This window comes from Gossypium hirsutum, chromosome D01, assembly GCF_007990345.1.
Source record: "Gossypium hirsutum isolate 1008001.06 chromosome D01, Gossypium_hirsutum_v2.1, whole genome shotgun sequence".
In the NCBI taxonomy this organism is placed as follows: Eukaryota; Viridiplantae; Streptophyta; class Magnoliopsida; order Malvales; family Malvaceae; genus Gossypium; species Gossypium hirsutum.
This window is the reverse complement of record NC_053437.1, coordinates 20244999-20264280: the sequence shown is the minus strand read 5'-3', so window position 1 is coordinate 20264280 and position 19282 is coordinate 20244999. Positions and strand designations below refer to the sequence as shown.

The window sequence follows — 19282 nt, the reverse complement described above, 5'->3', positions numbered from 1 at the left end:
TCAAATAAACATGAAATTTCTTAATAGTTACACAATTAGCATTCAAATTAAACATGAATCATACAAATATAATCAATTCAATGCATAATCATCAAATATAATTTTGGTCGGGTTTTATACTATCTTATGTATGCTCTAATGTCAACTCAGAATTTAACTATGACTAATTTGCAACATTTTCAAAATTATAGATCAATTATATCATAAATAAATCCTTTAAATAATCAATCATGTCATAAACCTTCAAATATTATGATATACAATTAAATTTGAGTCTTAATTGAGCTTACTAAAGCTCTTAAGTTGACCCAAGCACAATAAGGATCAAACTTAAACATTTTCAAAAGATAAGGGCACTCATGCAAAATAGGGGACACACAACCATGTGCTAATATAATCTCCTAAATTCAGGTCTAACGTTTAGGCCGGGTTGGGGAGGTTATACTTATAAAATTTTTTAATTATTCGAAAAACCATTTGTCCAAGTTTATCCTAGATTTGGTTTTCAAATAATTATAAAAATATTTATTTTTTAGATTTTTTTTATTTTTTTAAGTATTGTCATGTCAATAATAGTCCTGATCATGGGTCGGGCTACTTGTCCAGGTTCGAAGCTCCGCACAAAAAGGGAGAGGGTTTGGGAAAAAATATAGACTCAAAAAATGAGTTTGGACAAAAAATAAGACCTATTTTTTAAATGGGTTGGGCCTCAGGAAATATTTTTTTGGCTTAGGTCGGGCTTGAAACTATTTTTTCTATTGTTGTTTACTGCTGTTATGTTGTTACTTTGCTACCATTCCGCTATTATATTATTGTTATTTTGCTATTACTATTTGGATATTGTATAACTCTTGTTTTATTGTTAATTTTCCTACTATTTTAGGGGCATTTGCTTGTTAAGTTGCAACTATGTTAATGGTATTTAAGTATAAAGACTTTTTTTTAATGTAATTCCAATTTGTTTTGAAACATTTATTTTAACGTTTTTACTGTATTTGATGTATTATATTTTTAAAGTTTATTTTTATATAAAAATAATCTAAAAAATTAATATGGGTGAGCTAGGCTTAGATTTAGCATTTTTTATTTAGGATCAGCTTGAGCAAAATTTTAGGCCCAACCTGGGCCTAGAAAATGGGTCTAAAATTTTACATCGGCTCAAACTTGACTGGCCCAGTCCATTATCAAGTTTAATCAGTATTAGGTACACATTGTATGCCATGTGTTAGTGTCACGGGGCTAGACCTTTCGTCTCGCAATCCGTGCAGCCTTAGGCGATCCGTTCGTCCAAACTCGCCCAAGTCAGCCTTAACTCCCAAAACTGAGGATTCTTTTAGAACTCCTCCAAGGCACCAATTTGTATAGCGGAAGCGTTTGTGCCAAAAGAAGCTACAAAAGAACAACAGAAAACCAAAGAAAGAATGCCCACAAAGTGTTTGAGTAAATGCTCAAGAATTCTATTACTCTTAAGAATTCAAGTTACAATGGATGATCTACAAATGAGGGGAGGCTCTCTATTTATAGTTGAGCTCCCCCAAAATCGACGGTCAAGATACATGTACATCGACGGACGAGATTCACTATATCCCTTGATTTTAGTGATTTACAAGATTTGCCATATCAAATCTAATCTAATCTTACAATATATGATTCTATTCTATCTTCTAAGATTAGTTACCAAAATTACCTAAGTTGTCATGTCTTCATCATTGGGCCAACCAGGCTTCAATCTGATAGGCTTCTTTAGTAGCTCTCTGAATCGGGCCAGTTCTTGTGGGCTAAATGTCTCTCATTTAATCGATAGACCTCCATGGGGCGCATCTTGTGCCATGGTCACGGGCTTTGCACTTTGGCCCGTGACATTAGTGTTTGGTTGCTCCATCTGCCATATACGCACTTAATAGTATAAATGGATGGAATCTTTAATAGAAGAACTAGTTTGTTATTTGATCTCATTTATAGGTACTAATTTGCCCATTCATTTGAGGGGGAAAATACAAGCTAACTCATAGTATAAGGGCCTTTTTGATATTTTTACCTCTACTTATCATTTATTTTCATGTCACTAATATAACAAAATTGAACAAAGCCAAGTCGTTACTTTAACTAGAGGTGTTCATGGGCCAGATCGGGCCATGCAAGGTATCTAGACCAATTTTTTAAACTCGGGCCTGACTCTAACAAAAAAATGGGCTTACTTTTTTGCCTAAGCCCGACTCAATTTAAGAAATGTAAACTCAGCCCTAACTTGCTCATATTTGATTTGTAGATTATTTATTATTAATTTTTTTTAAAATATATATAACATACTAAATGCCCTAAAAATGTTAAAATAAATGTTTTCTAACACATTAAAAATATTTATATTAAAAAACATTACCATAAACATAATAAATATTTCATTACATTAAAAAACACAAATAAATATAATAAATATTTTATTATATTAAATATATTTTTTTATTTTTTTATTTTGGGTCGGGTTATTTAGTTGGGTAAGTTTTTTTTAAAGGTTTTGAGTTATGGGTTTAATTGTTATTTGGTTAGTGATTTAATATAAATATATAATACTTATTTAACATATATAATTAATATAATATTTTTTATAACATAATATATTCACGTTGGGCCAAGCTCAAACTAAAAAATCTTGCCTAAAGCCCAACTTATATAGAAAACGAGTCTTGGGATTTACCCAAGCCCATTTTTTGGGCATTGTATTTTATCCAAGCCCTCTCAGTTTTAGGGTGGGCTTTCGGATCTAGACAAGTGGCCCAATCCATTAATAGGTCTAACTTTAATACATGGATTAATTTTTTAATAGAAGTGTCAATTTGTATTTTTTTCTAATTTAGAAGGATTAATTTATCCAATTAAAATAGAGAGGACAAAATGTAATTTGTCTTCTAATACAAAAATTTGATGGTAGTTTTATGGATTTAACCCTTAGTCATAGTTTTTTAATATTTTAATTTAACCCTTAGGATCAAAATTCTATTTATTTAATTTAATTTATATTAATTTTTAATATAGATTCATAAAAATAATTAGCGGATGTGTTTGATGGATAAAAAGTAAAAACAAAAAGGAAAAACCCAAAGGTAGGCAAAAAGATAAATAAGCGGAAGGTGGAGAACAACCAACGGTTCACTGGTGCGGGGGCTGCCTCCACTCTTATGTGCATTGGAAAGTCGTAGAATAAAGGGAAATTTTTTAGATTATGACGATCTGCTGAAATCCATTTGATCCATCTCTTCTCGAAAGAAAGTTTAAAGAACATGGTGCGATGAAGCAGTGGGAGAAAGAGATAGGAGATGGCTAGAGAAGGCAGAGGAGCCAAATGGGGTGGTCATGGTTTAGGTTCAGGTTCAGGTTCAGGTTCGGGTCAGTGCTCCTATAAAAGGATCACTGTAATTGTTTGCTCCGTTAACATCGTTATTGCTCTCTATGTTCTTCATTCTCTCTATTCTTCTCTCTACATTTATTCCAACAAAGATCATGATGGTGAGTTTCTATAAGCTTTGCCTCCTTTTTTTGATAATTTTTGTCTTGACTACTCTTCTGATTCTATGGGATTTGTTTTTTTTAGTTGCAATGCATACATCAGATCATATTAAACAAATGGAAGAATCAGTTAGGATTCGAAGAGCCAGTGAACCTATAGAGCTTGTTAAATTGGTATGCAAATTGCCCTTCGTTTTTTTTTTTCATTTCTTTCTTTCCTGCTTTTGGTGTAGTATTGAATGTTGATATCTGTAAATAAAGGTAAAACGATTGAAGCATGGATTTTCGAGTGAAGAATCAATGGCTGAAGCTGAACTGCCCCAAGCAGTTAAGAATAAGATAACTGATGAGATACTGCAAAGATTGAGAAGCTTGAGACCAAATGCCAGTGTCAGTGAGCAGCATGGTTGGTGTCTGCCTTAATTTCCTTTTTCATTTTCAACTGTTTCAGTTTATAGTGTTATATTATGGTGTAGTTTTACATGGATTGAGCATTTATGATGTTTATGGATAGGTCTATTTGCTGAAGATTATAATCTTTGTATACAACTACGAAGTTTACAGGTTCATGAATAATCTATTAATGAATAAGCAGTCTTAACTCCATTCTTATTATGGAAACTTGCAGATGTGTGTTATTACTTGGTTTAGCATGGGGAATATAATAAATGCAATAACTTACATTGCAGTTTTAGTGCACACAAAATTACTGTGTGGAAACATAGGTTTGATTATTCTGTTTTTCGATAGAAAAGAGTATGGTGGCTACATGTGCTTCTTAGGGATCATATACTTGATCTTTCTAAAGGCAAATGTTAATCTCTGGTAATTCTAAAGAAACCCATTTTGAAACTTTGTTTCCGTCATCTTCGATGTGTGTTTTTGATGTTTTTCTATGCAGAATACCTCGAAAAGATTTCATAAATGGAGAGTTTAGTTCTAAAGTACTGATAGGCTGTAGGATTCATGTTGCTTAATATCGATTAGGTAACATATGTTATGGTTTCACCTCCTTTCTTTCATTTTTCCAAGTATTATATTCTTATTGATCCACTCCATCCAATAGTCCAGGGGTGGATGCGCTTTATAACGCAATCCATTAATGGGATAGACAAATTCTTTAGTGTTCCTAAGTTTGAGTTTAAGGCTAGTTACTAATTCATAATTCATAACTTTTTCAATCACTGAAAAAGCATATTATGCATTGTGATTCTTGATGAAAAGTTTCAATTTGTCGGTTAGTAGGATACATTTCTAACTATAACTTCCTATAGAAATAATCAAAAAAATTTTTGTTCCATGGTTATTTCTAACAAATCTGTAACTTTAAACAATCGACTTCTAACAATAAATGTGTAATCATTACCAAGCAGAATCTTTGCATGGTTATTTCTGGTGTTTTTGGAGAGCCACTTGTACCTGCCCTTTTCTTCCATTTCCCTTTTGGTGAAGAAAGGACTGACATTTTATATTCTGCTTTTGGTTTTGACTTGTACCTCATTACCTAGGTTCCTTCTGACTGGTTAGGAATGTAAAACAGGTCCCAAATAGCTTAACAGTCTAGGAAATAGTCTTCATGAGGCCGCAGTTCAAATTATGTTGGGAATTGTCAGTTTCATTGATTTGGCATTACCCGAATTGAATGTATGTCTGTTGAAAATTGATCGTTATTTACAAATTTCAGAACCATTGTAGCCACAGCCCTTTTTGTTTTTCATCTTTAGCAGGCAATATTAGATTCCTGAAAGAGGTTGGAATTATTTTGCCGTTGATTGCTGGTGTGCTCTAAATTTAAAGATTTTTAATTTTTCAATTTGATATGCTCTATGTGATGCGGTTTCCAAATCCACCGCTAGCTGTCTTTAACATTATACTGGATTGGAAAGATCCTTATAGATTAAATGTTTTCTATTCCTCAACAACTAATTGTCTAAGCAAAAACCCATTTCGACCATTGGGTTAGAGTTATCGTACAAGTGTTTGCCGTATGTTGGAAGAGTTCTTTCAAAGTAATCAGAAATGATGTAGGTCTCATGTTTGCTAGTTATTTTGTTGATATCCATCGTTTACAGAAGCGGTTGAAACCTGGCGCAACAAGAAACTGAAAGAAGCCAAAAATTTAGCCCTTGGAGGAGAGAGATTGGATTCAACTCTTCTGCGAGAGGAAGCAGGTAACTCATAAGCTGTTATATTGTTACTTTTGGTTTATTATCAAGATAAAAAAAAGCTTAACATTTTACTTGTCGCAGAGCGTTAAACTTACTCGTCAGCTTACTATTTGTAGGGAACTTAGTAAAAGTCTTGGAGTCAAATTGGGCTGCGCTGTCAGAAGAAATTGGCCTTTGGATTCCCAGTGAAATCAAGAATCAAGAACATAATGATAAGCCTGAGGACGTGGAAGATACTGGTAATTGTTCAAATTCTCCTGTTGATCAAAGCCATCTATCTCTATTGTCAATATCTATGTTACTCGAGATAGGAGTGAGTGTCAGATAATGGGTATGTGTTGGACACGGGTGTACTCAATTTTTCAAAGATTTTTCATATATTTGGAGATGAATACCCCCATACCTATATCTGAATGTGTTGGATATGGGTATTTTAGCAAAAAAATGAAGTGTCAGACAACATAGGTCAAAATAACATGCATATTTTAGGTTGATATTAGGGTTAGAAATGGCCATCGCTGAGTTCTAATTCTTTTATACAGATGATCCAGAACAAATTTTAGCTGGGAGGCCTCCTCTGCCGGAGTGCCGTACTGAACTTCACACTGATTATGATGGTGATTGTGTTCGATGGGGTCTTACACATCACAAAGAAAGTGCAGCTGATTGCTGCCAGGCTTGTTTAGATCAGGCGAAAGCTGCGAAACCGGGTGAAAAGAAATGCAATATATGGGTTTATTGTCCATCCGAGACCGGTTGCTATTCCCCAGATAAATATGAACACAAACACATGGAATGCTGGCTGAAATACGTAAGTGCTGTTTTTCCAATACGTTTAGTTACCATTTTCTTTGTACTTTTGCATCCAACAGAAATTGTTTGCAATCCCGAAGCTAATTAAAAACAAAATTGCAGTCTGAGAAGCCAAGTCTGAACTTTAAGGACCGATACCCTGAAGGTTATAGAAACAGCCACCGGAATGTTCCTGTTATTGTTCCTTGGGTATCTGGTGTCATTAGTGTCTGAACTTTGATCAACAAGACATGACCGTCAGCAGTCAATCCGAGATCTCGCCAAGACATGACCATCAGTAGTCAATCTGGGATCTCGCCACAGACTCTATAGAATGCCCCATTTACATCTAATCAACAGAACAAATATTTTTTGTACCACGAAAGGTCTATTGGTTGATCTGGTCTCAGCTCGGCACTGAGAGGTATTTAAGACATGACCATCGTTGGTGCTGCTGGCTTTTGAGGTGAGGTTATTGTAGAAGACATGATGAGACTATAGAAAAGCTTTTCTTTGTAGTTTAATTAATTACATTGTTAAAAGAGATGGAGCTTTTTTTTATTGCTAATTGCATTTTGAGACTCAGTTGTTAAATGCCATAATAATGAAGGTAGCTTTGAACATTTAAATATTATATCAATTTAATTTTAATTTTTAAAATTTACGTATTGTGTCATTTGTTTTAATTTTAAAAATTTTAAAAAATAAAAATAAAATACCTAAAATGTTTCAAAAAATTAAATTTTCAAAAAATGTAATAAATTAAGATATAAAAATATAAAAAAATAAGGCATAATGGCAAACTTAGCTCTTAATGTTTACATTTGTCAATTTGGCTCCCATCTTTTTAAGATAAATTTAACTCTCAATCTTTTAAAAAAAGCCGAATTCACCGTCAACCTTTTCAAAAAGAGTTGAATTGATATTTCTTTTACGAATATATTGCTTGAAATGTTAGATTTTTAAATATTCCAGCTTGCATGGCAATTCACGTGTACTTTATGCTTTTTTTTGAATTTTTTATTTTTTAAAATATTTTATAGTTTTTAAATTATTTGTTGACGTTGCGTGAGTTGCCATGCGAATATCGTTAAAAAAAATAACATTTTAGTCAATATTTTTATTAAAAATATGTGATTTGACTCTTTAAGAAAAATTAATTGTGAGCTCTAATTAAAAAAAGGGAACAAATTGATAGAAAAGTGAAAATAAATTTATTATTATGCAAAAATTCAAAAAACGTTATATTTTCTTTCAAAGGTTTTTGGGCTTTTAAACCTAAAAAATCATTATAAGAAAAAAGAAACTTTTGAAGTGTACTTAATGCAAACTTTAGGCTTCCTTTGGTTTGCTTCAGTACATCAGTGAGGTGCAGTTGAGGGTGCCAACCTCACTGCCATGGTGTTTGAAAAAGCAGATCAGTTCAGTGAGAATTCAATTCCACCGTACTGGACAGCTAAATTTCTGCTGGAGGTTTCAGCAGCAATTGGAACCCTTGGGTGCTGTTGGTATTTTTAAGAGACAAAAACACCATTACTTTTATTTATTATTTTACCATTTTATCCTTGAAAGTTAAACTAATTTCTTTCCCAAATTTGATCCAAGTATAATGTTACTATTTGTGAAAATAATATTTATCATTGTTATAAAAAATATTTAACTATAAAAAATAAAAATAATTATTATTTTATCTAATAAATAATTTAAATTAATTATATAAATCATTAAAATACTGGAAGATACATTTTAATATTTTATTAAATGAATTTATAAATTCATATATTTTAATAATTTTAAAAAAGTAAAATAATTTAAAAAACTTCTATTATATATCAATTCTAATCTGATGTCCTTAATAGTCATTTTTATTCTCATCTCACCGCTACAGTTGCGTTTGAATCCAAACACACACTCCACCATTATTTCTAATCTCACCGCTACAGTAACTAATCTCACCGCCACCGCTGTTTTTAACCTCACCGGAGGTAAACACACCGCCCATCCAAACTAGCCATTAGTCTTGAAGTATATCCATTTTTTTATTTTGATCTTTAAAGTTCTTTTGGCTCACTTTAGTTTCTAATATTATTAGATATTCTCAATTTAGTCCTAACAATATCAGATGTTTCAGATTTAGTCTTTTGTACGTTAAAAGAAATGGTCAGCCAATCATATACTGCCATACATGATGACATCATCATCTGAAAAACCTTAAAACTATATTAAATTACAAAAATTAAAAATATACAAAATATACATAATTATTAAAATTATTAAAAATAGAAAAAAAAATATTACAAAAAATATTAAAAATATAAAAGAATTATTTAAAAATTACAAAAGTTAATAAATTATTAAAAATAGAAAAGAAATTATAAAATTGCCAAAATAATTATAAAATATTAAAATTTACAAAAAAAAACATAAAAACATATTATATTTTTTATATTTTTAAAAATTTAAAAATTACATTTATTAGAATTTGAACATGAGATGGTTGTCTCTTGGGAGGATATCATCACCTATGATAATTGTTTTGTAATCTAATCAATCATGGGTAGATTTTTTAGGTAATAAATTTAGATAATTTTTTTCAAATTATTTAAATAATGAAAGATAATGTTATTTCAATTGAATAATCATTTAGATAATAAATAGAATTATTTATCTTTATTTTAATATTTTCAAAAAAACTTACCTAAAATTTATCACCTAAAAAATTAAAAATATTTAATTTTCTAATTCTTTAAAACAAAATTTAGTAATTATTTTTATATTGTTTTTTAATTTTATAATTTTAATAATTTTTTGTTAATTTTAAAAAAAAAATCCATTTTTAAAGATTTTTTTAAGGTTTTTCGAATAATGATGTCACAATGATGTTACAACATGACACACGGCAGTATATGAATGGTTGAATATTTCAGCCCTAAGTTTTTAATGTTAAAGGACTAAACTGGAAAAATCTGATAACGTTGGAGATTAAAGTGGACCAAAAGAAATTGTAAGGACTAAAGTGAAAAAAGCAGTATACTTCAGTAACTAAAATATGCATTAAGCCTGTTTTTAAATATAGTTGTAAGGATTCTTATGCTTCTTCTTTTAATGTGTTGATTTTTTATTTTCTCAAATTTTCTTAAAGCAGAATTGCAAAATTTGCCCCTAAGTTTTTTCTTTTGCTTTTTCATTGTTATTTAAGTTTTCTTTTTCTTTTTCTGAATGTCGCCCACATTGTTGAATTTTTTGTCAAATAAATTTGATTTTAATCAACAACTTTGTTAATGTAGCATGGCATTTTATTTGATGATTTTGTTGATGTCATTACTGATGTAATGTGACACCTCATTTGATAACTTTGTTGATGTGGTATGACATATCATCTATCACATAGTATTTTAAATTAAAATTATAAAAAAATAAGTATTTAAATTTTATAAAAATATGAAAAAATTATAAAAATAAAAAAAAATTGTAAAAAATTTATTGAAAAATTTGAGTCAAAACGTGATATTCTTTACGCATTGATCATCATTGATAACAATGGGTCGCCTTAATTGATTAAGAATGCATAGGAGGCGATGTTAGAGGCCACACTTTACTTATGGAATTGAGTTTGTTTGACGGGTCTTGAGGCAGTTCATGCTCTAGTGTCATTGATAGTTAAGGATGCAAGGGTAGGGATCATGGAGGATGCATGACGATGTTGACGCAAATTGCAAGGCGCAAAAAGCGAGATAGTCTAGTAGATACATCGTTTTTCTATTGGAATTGGTGCGTATTGATAACGCTTATTTTGGATTTATCAATATTTTTAAAAAATATTTAATATATATATTAATATTTACAAATATCAAATGGTTATATTAAATAAATTTCAATATAAAATATTCATGCACGAATCGGTTCATAATGTTGAGGAAAAGTTTGTATTATTCATTACTATAATAATAAAAAAGTATAAATATTATATTTTTTAACATTATTCATGTACCAGTAGGTGGAACGGTACATATCAATTAAAATGGTTGGAACTGACTACATTAGTAAAGAAAGTAAAGAAGTGATGCGGGAACCAAGTGAAGTTAGGGTTTTGGGTGATTTGTTGGATGACAAGATTAGAGTTAATGAAAGAATAAGGAAAAAAACACAGTGGTCAATGATGCGACGAGAAAGGGACGAAAGAAGTGAAAAAAATGGGTAATTCTAGATCCAAATCAAGTTAAATTTGAGTTGGTTTAAAAATAAATTCAGGTTCAAATCATATCAAATTCAGGTGAATTTGATAAAACCAAGTTAAATCGAGTTTAAATTCATGATTTGTTTGTAGAGACTATTAAACCCATTTTAAGTAGGCCCATGAAACTAAATTGTAAAAGGTATAAAATTGAAAGGCCTGGTATTGGAAAGGACAAAAAGGTTGGCATATGCGGCTAGAAAATTCCATTTTTGTAGACCGTCCTTACCATCTATATATATAAACAACCATTTTCCTCCCGCCATCCTCTTGAACAGCGGCTTCAACGGAATTTCCCAATCCTTTCCTTTATTTTTTCCAATTAAAATTATGCTTCGTTACTGCTTAAGATCTCGTCGGCGTTGCTATCTTCATTATACGCGACGGTTTTCCTCCTCGTCTCCCAACTCCGTTGAATCCCCTAACAATCTCAAAAACCGGCAACCCGTCCCTTCCCAATCACCGCCGCCGCAATATTTTCAAACTCAGCTTTCAACTCGCCCTTCTGCAACGGTTTCTCTTTCTCGAAATTCCGTTTTGGCCCTCTCCGCCACTCTCCTCTCCGCTATCGTCGCTTCCGTCGCTGTTTTATCTGCCAATGAAGGCAATGAATCCTCCGACGGTAACCCTAGCCCTAGGAGAAGTCCTCTTTACGACTCAATCGAGCACACGATGCAAAAATCGAACGAGTCCTTCCGGAGGATCGTCCACCAAGCCAAACAAACCAGCGTCGCCGCCTCTGTTTTGTGGCAATCGTTGAGGTCGGTGATGTCATCCGCAAACCACGAAGTTCGGGCTGGGTTCGAGCTACGCGTGGCGTCTTTGCTTGCGGACATTGCCGCTGCCAATGCGAGCCGCAGAGCGGCGATTGTGAACGCTAGTGGCGGCGCGGTAGTTGATTGGCTGCTGGAGACGGTAGCAGTGGGCAAAGCAGATGTTTGCGGCACTCAGGCCGAGTCGGCGAGGGCATTGGCTTACTTAATTGCGGATCCCGACGTGCGCAAAGACGTGCTTGGAAGACCAGGCGCCGTTTCCTATCTGTTGAGGTTCATTTTTTCATGTCAACCTCAAAATAAATCTAAAAGGGTACGTTTTTATTTCTTTTTGTTATCTACTGATTATGAAAATGTAACTTTTTTGCACCCTAATCTTGTTGGTGCTTCTAAGTTTTTTGTTTTACCATTGATAAATAGCTTTTGTGTGGGAGCAGCATTCGGGTCGTAGTTCATTCGATATTTCTGATTCTTTGAAAGGTAGAAGTATGCTTGTGGCTGCTATAATGGATATTGTTACATCCAATTGCGAGTGTGTAGAAAAGGAATCTTTTAAGCCTTGGCTACCGGGAAATGCAGAAATGAGAGATATTGCTGCAGCTGTTCAAGTTATTGAAGAAGGTGACATGCATTTAGACGAGGGAGAGAGAAATGATGATGATGATGATGGTGGAAGAGGGATGAAAGGGATTGGAATTAAAATTCTTGAAGGGACGACTGCTATAGGGCTGTCGAGAACAACTGAGCATATGACATTAGATCATTCAAATGATACCCCATCAGAATTAGATAGGGATACTCCGAGAACACTTGCATTGATGAATAAGCATGGTAGTTCAGTGGAACAAGCCAATTTGTCAGCTGCTGTTGTTCCTGGTCTTTGGGATGATTTGCATTCTCAGCATGTTGCTGTGCCTTTCGCTGCTTGGGCATTAGCCAACTGGGCAATGGCATCGGAGATCAATAGGTCTCATATTGAAGAATTGGATCAAGATGGAGAGGCTGTCATGTGTGCTTTACTAGCACCTGAGAGATCTGTGAAATGGCATGGTAGCTTGGTGGCTCGGTTGCTATTGGAAGATCATAATCTTCCCTTAAGTGACTCTGTCTCTGATTGGGCATCCAGTCTTCTTTCTACTGCTTCACATGCAAGCAAAAATGAAGACATTTCCTTATCTCAAATGGCTTTATCGGCTTTTATAGTTGCTGTTGAGAGGAGCCACCAAGCTCGGAGGACTGTAATGGAGAAGGGTCTTGAACTGATGAGAGTCACTGCAAAGAGAACATCAAAGCATCAGCAGGTTCAAGAAGCTCTTGCAAAAGCTTTGGAATTGCTCTCAACTGAGGACTCGCATTTATCTATTGAAGAAAGTCAAAAGTGGTGTGGTATTCTGCTTTCCTGGGTTTTTGGAAAATCTTCCTCCAATGAAATTCGATCCTCTGCCATAAGAATTCTTTCTTGCATTCTAGAAGACCATGGTCCATCTTCTGTTCCAATTTCTCAAGGTTGGTTAGCTCTTCTGCTAAATGATATCCTGGTCTCCAGCAAGGCATCATCTGTTAAAGAAGGCATCGACAAAGTGAAGGTTCGAATGTGTACCTTTTGTTTTAAATTGCTTTCATTGTTATATGCAAATTTAACTTCAGTATGCACATGTTTTGAAGGCTAAGAATAGATTTTAGTAACTTCAACTTAAATTACTCATGATCTGTTGAAATTTGCAGACTCAGATAGACCAGTCTAACATTCTTTCAGCTGGACAGACTGCTAATCAATTAGCAGTTGGTGTCGTTAGTATGGCTGGAAATTGGTTAACTGGTTCTGTCGATACATCCCCCCTGGCAGATCTTCTTTCTCTTGATCCTTTTGCTGGACCATATAAAAATCTGAAGAAAGATAATCCTCCAAAGTTAGATGTTGCAGATTCTGCATTGGCAACCCTCAAAGGGATCAAAGCACTGACTGGAATTTGTGCCGAAGATTCTTTATTGCAGGATAAGATTACCGATCTGGGGCTCTTATGTTTGCTAAGACGCTATTTGTTACGTGATGATTATGAGAAACTGGCTGCAATAGAGGCTTATGATGCATCTAGAGCGCCTGAAGCACAAGAAAGGGTTTCAAGTACTGAAGGTGAGGTGTCACCTTCAAATACAAACAATCCATCTAGTGTCCGAGTGCCACCTACTGCTCACATTCGGAGGCATGCAGCTCGACTGTTAGCTATTCTTTCACTCCTTCCAAAAGTCCAGAAAGTCATTGCAGCTGATGAAGCTTGGTGTAAGTGGCTTGAGGATTGTGCTGATGGGAAGATATCAAGCATCAATGACCTTAAGATACGAAGTTATGCTAAGGCAATTCTATTAAATGTAATTTGCCATCAGCAAATTGGTATTGACTCAATAAATAGTGGTCCTGAAAATGGTAGCAGAGATGGTACAAGCATCTGTCCAAGTTATGATGACATGATATTCTTAATTAACCCTGAACGTCCCCATTGGAAGTGTCCTGGAAAAGATCAGTCCTCTGTTCAGAAAGATAAGTCTAGTTCGAATGAGGTTGATACCAATAGTACAGCCGTAACCCAAGTTTCAGATGTTGCTGACTCATCCAAATCTTTTAATGTATCTAATAATGATTCTGACTCTGAGATTCCTCAAATGGATATTGTATTTGTACATGGGTTACGTGGTGGACCTTATAAAACTTGGCGCATAGCTGAGGACAAATCCTCAACTAAGTCTGGCCTGGTGGAGAAAATTGATGAAGAAGCAGGGAAGCTTGGGACCTTTTGGCCAGGTGAATGGCTTTCGGCTGATTTTCCTCAAGCTCGCTTGTTTTCCCTTAAGTACAAGGTTTGTTTAAGTTTGGTGGTAGTTTTCAGAAGTTCAAATTAATAGGTTTTTTTTGCAAGCAATTCACTTCTAGTAATGTCGAGGTCCTCAGCAACTGTTTCTCATACTTCAAGATCTATCTTATTTTATACAGACAAACCTAACACAGTGGTCTGGAGCTTCCCTGCCTCTTCAGGTTGGCCTCTTTTGGTTTATTTAGTTTGTGATTTTTGTCATGCTTCATTTACTCGAGTTGTGGAAGTGTCACCTGAGAAATTCATTTATGAAATACGTATATGCATGTTTAGATTAACTTATGAGTTTTTCTCCTCTTAAACTCATGCAACATTGAATGCATCTTTTGAGACTCAGTTAATGAAGTTATATGCTTCCATATTTCTTATGATATTTGTGGGTGTAATGCAGATGTTCAAACTTGTGGCTATCATATGCTTTTTCTGCTGACTATGTTCATGAACTTTTCATTTTGACTTTCAGGAAGTTAGTTCCATGTTATTGAAGAAGCTGGTTGCTGCTGGCATTGGGAGTCGGCCTGTTGTATTTGTGACCCACAGGTTAATCAATTTAACCTCTCTTTCTTTTTACATTTTTGGCTTGGGGGTTCTAGTGCAAGAGCTATCTTGACTTGGGTGTTTTGGTGCCAGAACTTTTTTTAAACGACTATGCTAGTCTTTAATTGTTCCAATTTTGCCTTGTCGTTCAATGCATGACTTTCTCTTATACGTAGCCTGGGAGGTCTGGTGGTCAAGCAGATGCTATTTAAAGCAAAGGCAGAAAATATGGATGACCTTGTGAACAACACTGTTGGAGTTGTAAGTGCTCAAATATTAGAGATTTTCTGTTTCCATTATTTTATTCAAAAACCGAAATACCTTGGTTTTAATAAAAGGAAACTTGAGGTATGATGTTAATGTATTTGAACTTCTTGCAGTGGCAAGTTCAACAATAATAATATTTCATCTAATTTCAGGTGTTCTATAGCTGTCCACACTTTGGTAGCAAGCTTGCTGATATGCCCTGGCGAATGGGCCTTGTGTTACGTCCGGCTCCAACTGTTAGTATTTTAATCAATTATGAACTTTTTAATCAGTAAATAATTATAATTCCAAATTTTGGACTTGTAAAATAGTTTTAATTCAGAACCTGATGTTTGAACCATTTTCATTGGTTTTCTTTCATAGATAGGAGAATTGAGAAGTGGCTCTCCACGACTAGTGCAACTTAATGACTTCCTTCGTCGCCTTCATAAGAGACAGATGCTCCAAGTCCTTAGTTTCTGTGAGGTAATAGATATGCATATATTGATGATAACCTTTTCTCCTCCCCCTAGAATACTGCATCATTACTCGTGTTTGCAATTCATTTTAATCTAATCAAGTGGTAAGGTTGATATGATCTTCAAACTTGATATCTTTCAGACCAAGGTCACTCCAATAGTTGAAGGTTATGGAGGATGGGCGTTCCGTATGGAAATTGTGCCAATTGAATCAGCCTACCCTGGATTTGGTGAACTCGTTGTAAGTGTTTATCATTTCACATAGATACATGTATTTTCTTTAAATAATAATAATGATTCTATGAAAGTATAATAATCTAAATAGGTAACATCCACAAATTGAAAATGCTACGTCTAAATGGTTCTATTCTCCAAAATTTATTCTTCTTTCGACTGTGAAACAGGTATTAGAATCAACAGATCATATAAATTCATGCAAACCACTCAGCCGATCCGATCCTTCATACACAGAAACATTAGAATTCTTGCGTAAACTGAAAGCTCAGTATACATGAAGAGAAGTTTAGTATTATACTCGGCATTTGGCATCATTTGTTTCAGTTTATTTTTTATTTTCTCTCTGAATTGATGGTTTATATTTGATTTTTTTTTTATGGGAAGCTGGCGGAATTGAAGTTTTACGGTTAGGAGTGGATCAGGTAACTAACCATTAGGTAAAAGTTAGAACCTCCCTGTATATACTTTCATATGCTCAAACATTTGTATAGCATCTTTCTGTACATCATCTCTGTTTATCCTCTACACTGTATTTCAGCTTCCTTCATTTATTTGTTTGTATCTGTAGGAAATAGAAACCCATACAATGAATGGGTTCTCTAAATACATTGTATACACATTTACGAATAAAAGAAAATACAATGATTGATAATAAAAGAACATTAGACGAATAAATCCATCTTCTTGTTTTACATTGTTGTTGAATAATTCGTAATTTAAATTCTTTAATCAGATTCAGGCTCCGACTTAGGGTTGAGAAGAAAACCAAAAAAGATCTAAAACGTGTTTACATTGGTGATGCTTCTTCTTGACATTGTTGGGGCTTAAAGATGTGCCATTTTATGTTCTAGTGGATTATAAGAAAATAAAACATTTAAAATATATATTTACTCGTAGCCCATATTCATTTTGATCTTCCCGATACTCGTCTCTTGTTCCTTTTGAGTAACAAAGCTTGTAGTTACTAATGTTAGTGGTAAAAAGTTTAATGAAAGAAAAAAAAAAGGCTATTGGATGATGGCTTAAAAGAAGCTTATAAATATGCAACAGTGTGGTATCCCCGCTAATCAATTTTACAGTGTCTTGCTCTGTTTTTCTTGTTATATTTGATATTCTCTTAGGTGCTGTTTTAGGCGTTGTTTGGAGAGTTATATTAAATGTAAAGTAAGGATTTTGGGAGAGTGATCTGTAATAATTTTGATTCATTTTGATTCGAGTGTGGGGCTACAATTATTCAATGTAAAAGGGTAGATTGGGCTTAAGTCAATAATTGCCGGATAAATTATTGAGTAAAAATCATTCATTGAGTGAGGTTTTGTAGACGTAGGATTGTCGATTCGAATTGAATTAAAAAATGTTGCATGTTATTTTTATTTTTTACTTTGCTTCTTGCTTTGTGGTTTAAATTGTTCTGTCCCAACATCTGTTCTAATAGAAATTAGAACAACAAAGTTGAAACTAGTGCAAACCAAAGACTTTTTCAATTGGTATTAAAGCGGGATTTAGACACGCGCGAAGCAGATTCTCAATTTGGCTTGCCATCATGAAATTCATGAAGGAAGGTAGTTCGATTACTTGACCCCCTTGCTATTTGGCTTAGAAAACTATATATATTGGAAGGCTTATATAAGGGCTTTCATTATGTCTATTAATGAAGTAGCCTAGGAAGTTGTTGAAGATGAGTGGACTCGACCCATTGTGGTGGTTGTTGATAACACCACACGTCCTAAAGAAAGAAGCAAGTTATAACACCTTCATTCGACTTGATTGTCAAATTCGGATATAAAGTGTCACAAGAGGGGCATATTTGAACTAAGGACCAAATTATTATTAGCTTAATCAGTTATAAGCGACTTTATTAAATAAATACATATCATGTACAACAGAAACCTTGAAGAAAAGTTTACTAACCTAGGTTTCCGGACTTTAAGGTCACTACTAATTTACAAGACATTTGACCCTTAGGCAGAGTTTTTATGGTACCCTCTTTCAATGTGCATGACTTTACTTAAATGATTCCTTGTATCTACACGATCTGACTTGATCCCTCGAGTTTTTTCTCCCGCATATCTTGCAATCACAGGTCAAACCCCCATAAGTTCAATTGAACTTGGTGAATTTTTTCATTACACAAAACGTTCCTCACCTTGCCTGGGTTCAAATAATAATACAACTCCCTGCTTATTTCAGACATTTTTCTTAATCCGTCGTAATGGACTTTATCCTATTCCCGATCTTGTCCACTAGCGGATAGATTGTTAAGCAATTATCTTTTGGCCACAAATAGCCTTCTTTAACAATTCTTCTGAATGTCTTTCCATCTTTGTGAGCTCTTTTCCTTCCTCCTACTTATGCTAAGTGGTTCTCATCTTCTCACCATCAAGCTTTATTAATGTGGCCATCCAGCCTATATGCCCAAAGACTCTTAGTGAGTATTCTCGACCTCCTTTGCCAATGGTGGACCCTTTTCTATCTTAATCACGTATGACTTGTTCATCTTCCATCTTTTGGTATGACCAACAAGGTCCCATGCCATACTGGTCATTTAAATCCCACTTAGTTTAAATAATGGTCAGATTACTTCTTGGTAATCCACTCCAATCGCAGGACCCTACCCTTAAGCATATCACACCTTTCTACTACCACCCATTGCGGTCTTCAGTATTTAGCCGAATGCTGTTGTACGACCATCTAAGTTCATGATTTCTGTTTATTGTCTTCTTTCATAACTCGCCATTTGGCGAATACCCCCTAAATGGTTTCCCTTTATGGAAGAATAGTGTTGACCGACATACCTATCATATGTTTCGTTTATCATCAAACTTTTCTATCCTAGGTTTTCAGCCATTCCTTCTTATTCTAAGACCTTTCTTGTTGTGGTGCTCACGACCTAGACTTTATCCTACCAACTCCACTAAACCTCTCTCAGCAGTTCTTAACGACGAATTTTTACTGCGATTCCCTCATTTTATTCTCTCTTCTGCTTACCTAGTACTATTGGTGCGACAATTCTCACTTCTGATTCTCGTTGGTTACCTTCCCTTATGCATTTTCGACTTTCATAATTTCTATTTTAGCGGATTATTTCTCTTTCTCCTTTTCCCTTATTTTTTTTCAACTAATTTTCCTTCGTTTGCTGGTTCACTATCGATTACTGTCTTGATTTTCCATCCATGATTATTGTCTTGGTGGACACTTTATGCTTCTATAGTTAATATATGGTCTTACTTATGTTCGATGCCCCGACGGACTCAATTGGTTGCCATAGCCAAACTATGGTCTTACCTCCCATAATCTTTGTGTTTATTATCCCGATGGACTACCCCGTATTTAACGTCTTATCGGACTATCCCTTGTTTAATGTCCCGTCGGACGATCTTATGTTTAATGTCCCGTTGGACTAACTATGATGCCACAACGTTTTTCAGCCACGGTCTTCCAC

The 19282-nt window shown here is 34.2% G+C and overlaps 2 protein-coding genes across 3 annotated transcripts; both read left to right on the top strand.

The window, feature by feature from the left end:
• Positions 1–3069: 3069 nt before the first annotated feature.
• Positions 3070–7098, top strand: LOC107916521 (uncharacterized). Its single transcript, XM_016845775.2, has 7 exons — positions 3070–3504; positions 3590–3678; positions 3766–3910; positions 5577–5675; positions 5789–5911; positions 6215–6483; positions 6588–7098. The coding sequence occupies exons 1-7, from the start codon at positions 3315–3317 to the stop codon at positions 6696–6698; spliced, it is 1026 nt and encodes a 341-aa protein (XP_016701264.1). The 5' UTR covers positions 3070–3314; the 3' UTR covers positions 6699–7098.
• Positions 7099–10930: 3832 nt separating this feature from the next.
• On the top strand, positions 10931–16485 carry LOC107918068 (uncharacterized). Of its 2 annotated transcripts, XM_016847573.2 has the most exons (11): positions 10931–11784; positions 11909–13057; positions 13197–14327; positions 14461–14502; positions 14805–14881; positions 15055–15139; positions 15298–15381; positions 15509–15610; positions 15746–15844; positions 16008–16124; positions 16225–16485. In XM_016847573.2, the coding sequence occupies exons 1-10, from the start codon at positions 11029–11031 to the stop codon at positions 16116–16118; spliced, it is 3636 nt and encodes a 1211-aa protein (XP_016703062.2). In that variant the 5' UTR covers positions 10931–11028; the 3' UTR covers positions 16119–16124; positions 16225–16485. The 2 variants fall into 2 exon arrangements, with proteins under 2 accessions (XP_016703062.2, XP_016703061.2); XM_016847572.2 differs by having other exon boundaries at positions 10932–11784; positions 16008–16485.
• Positions 16486–19282: the final 2797 nt, after the last annotated feature.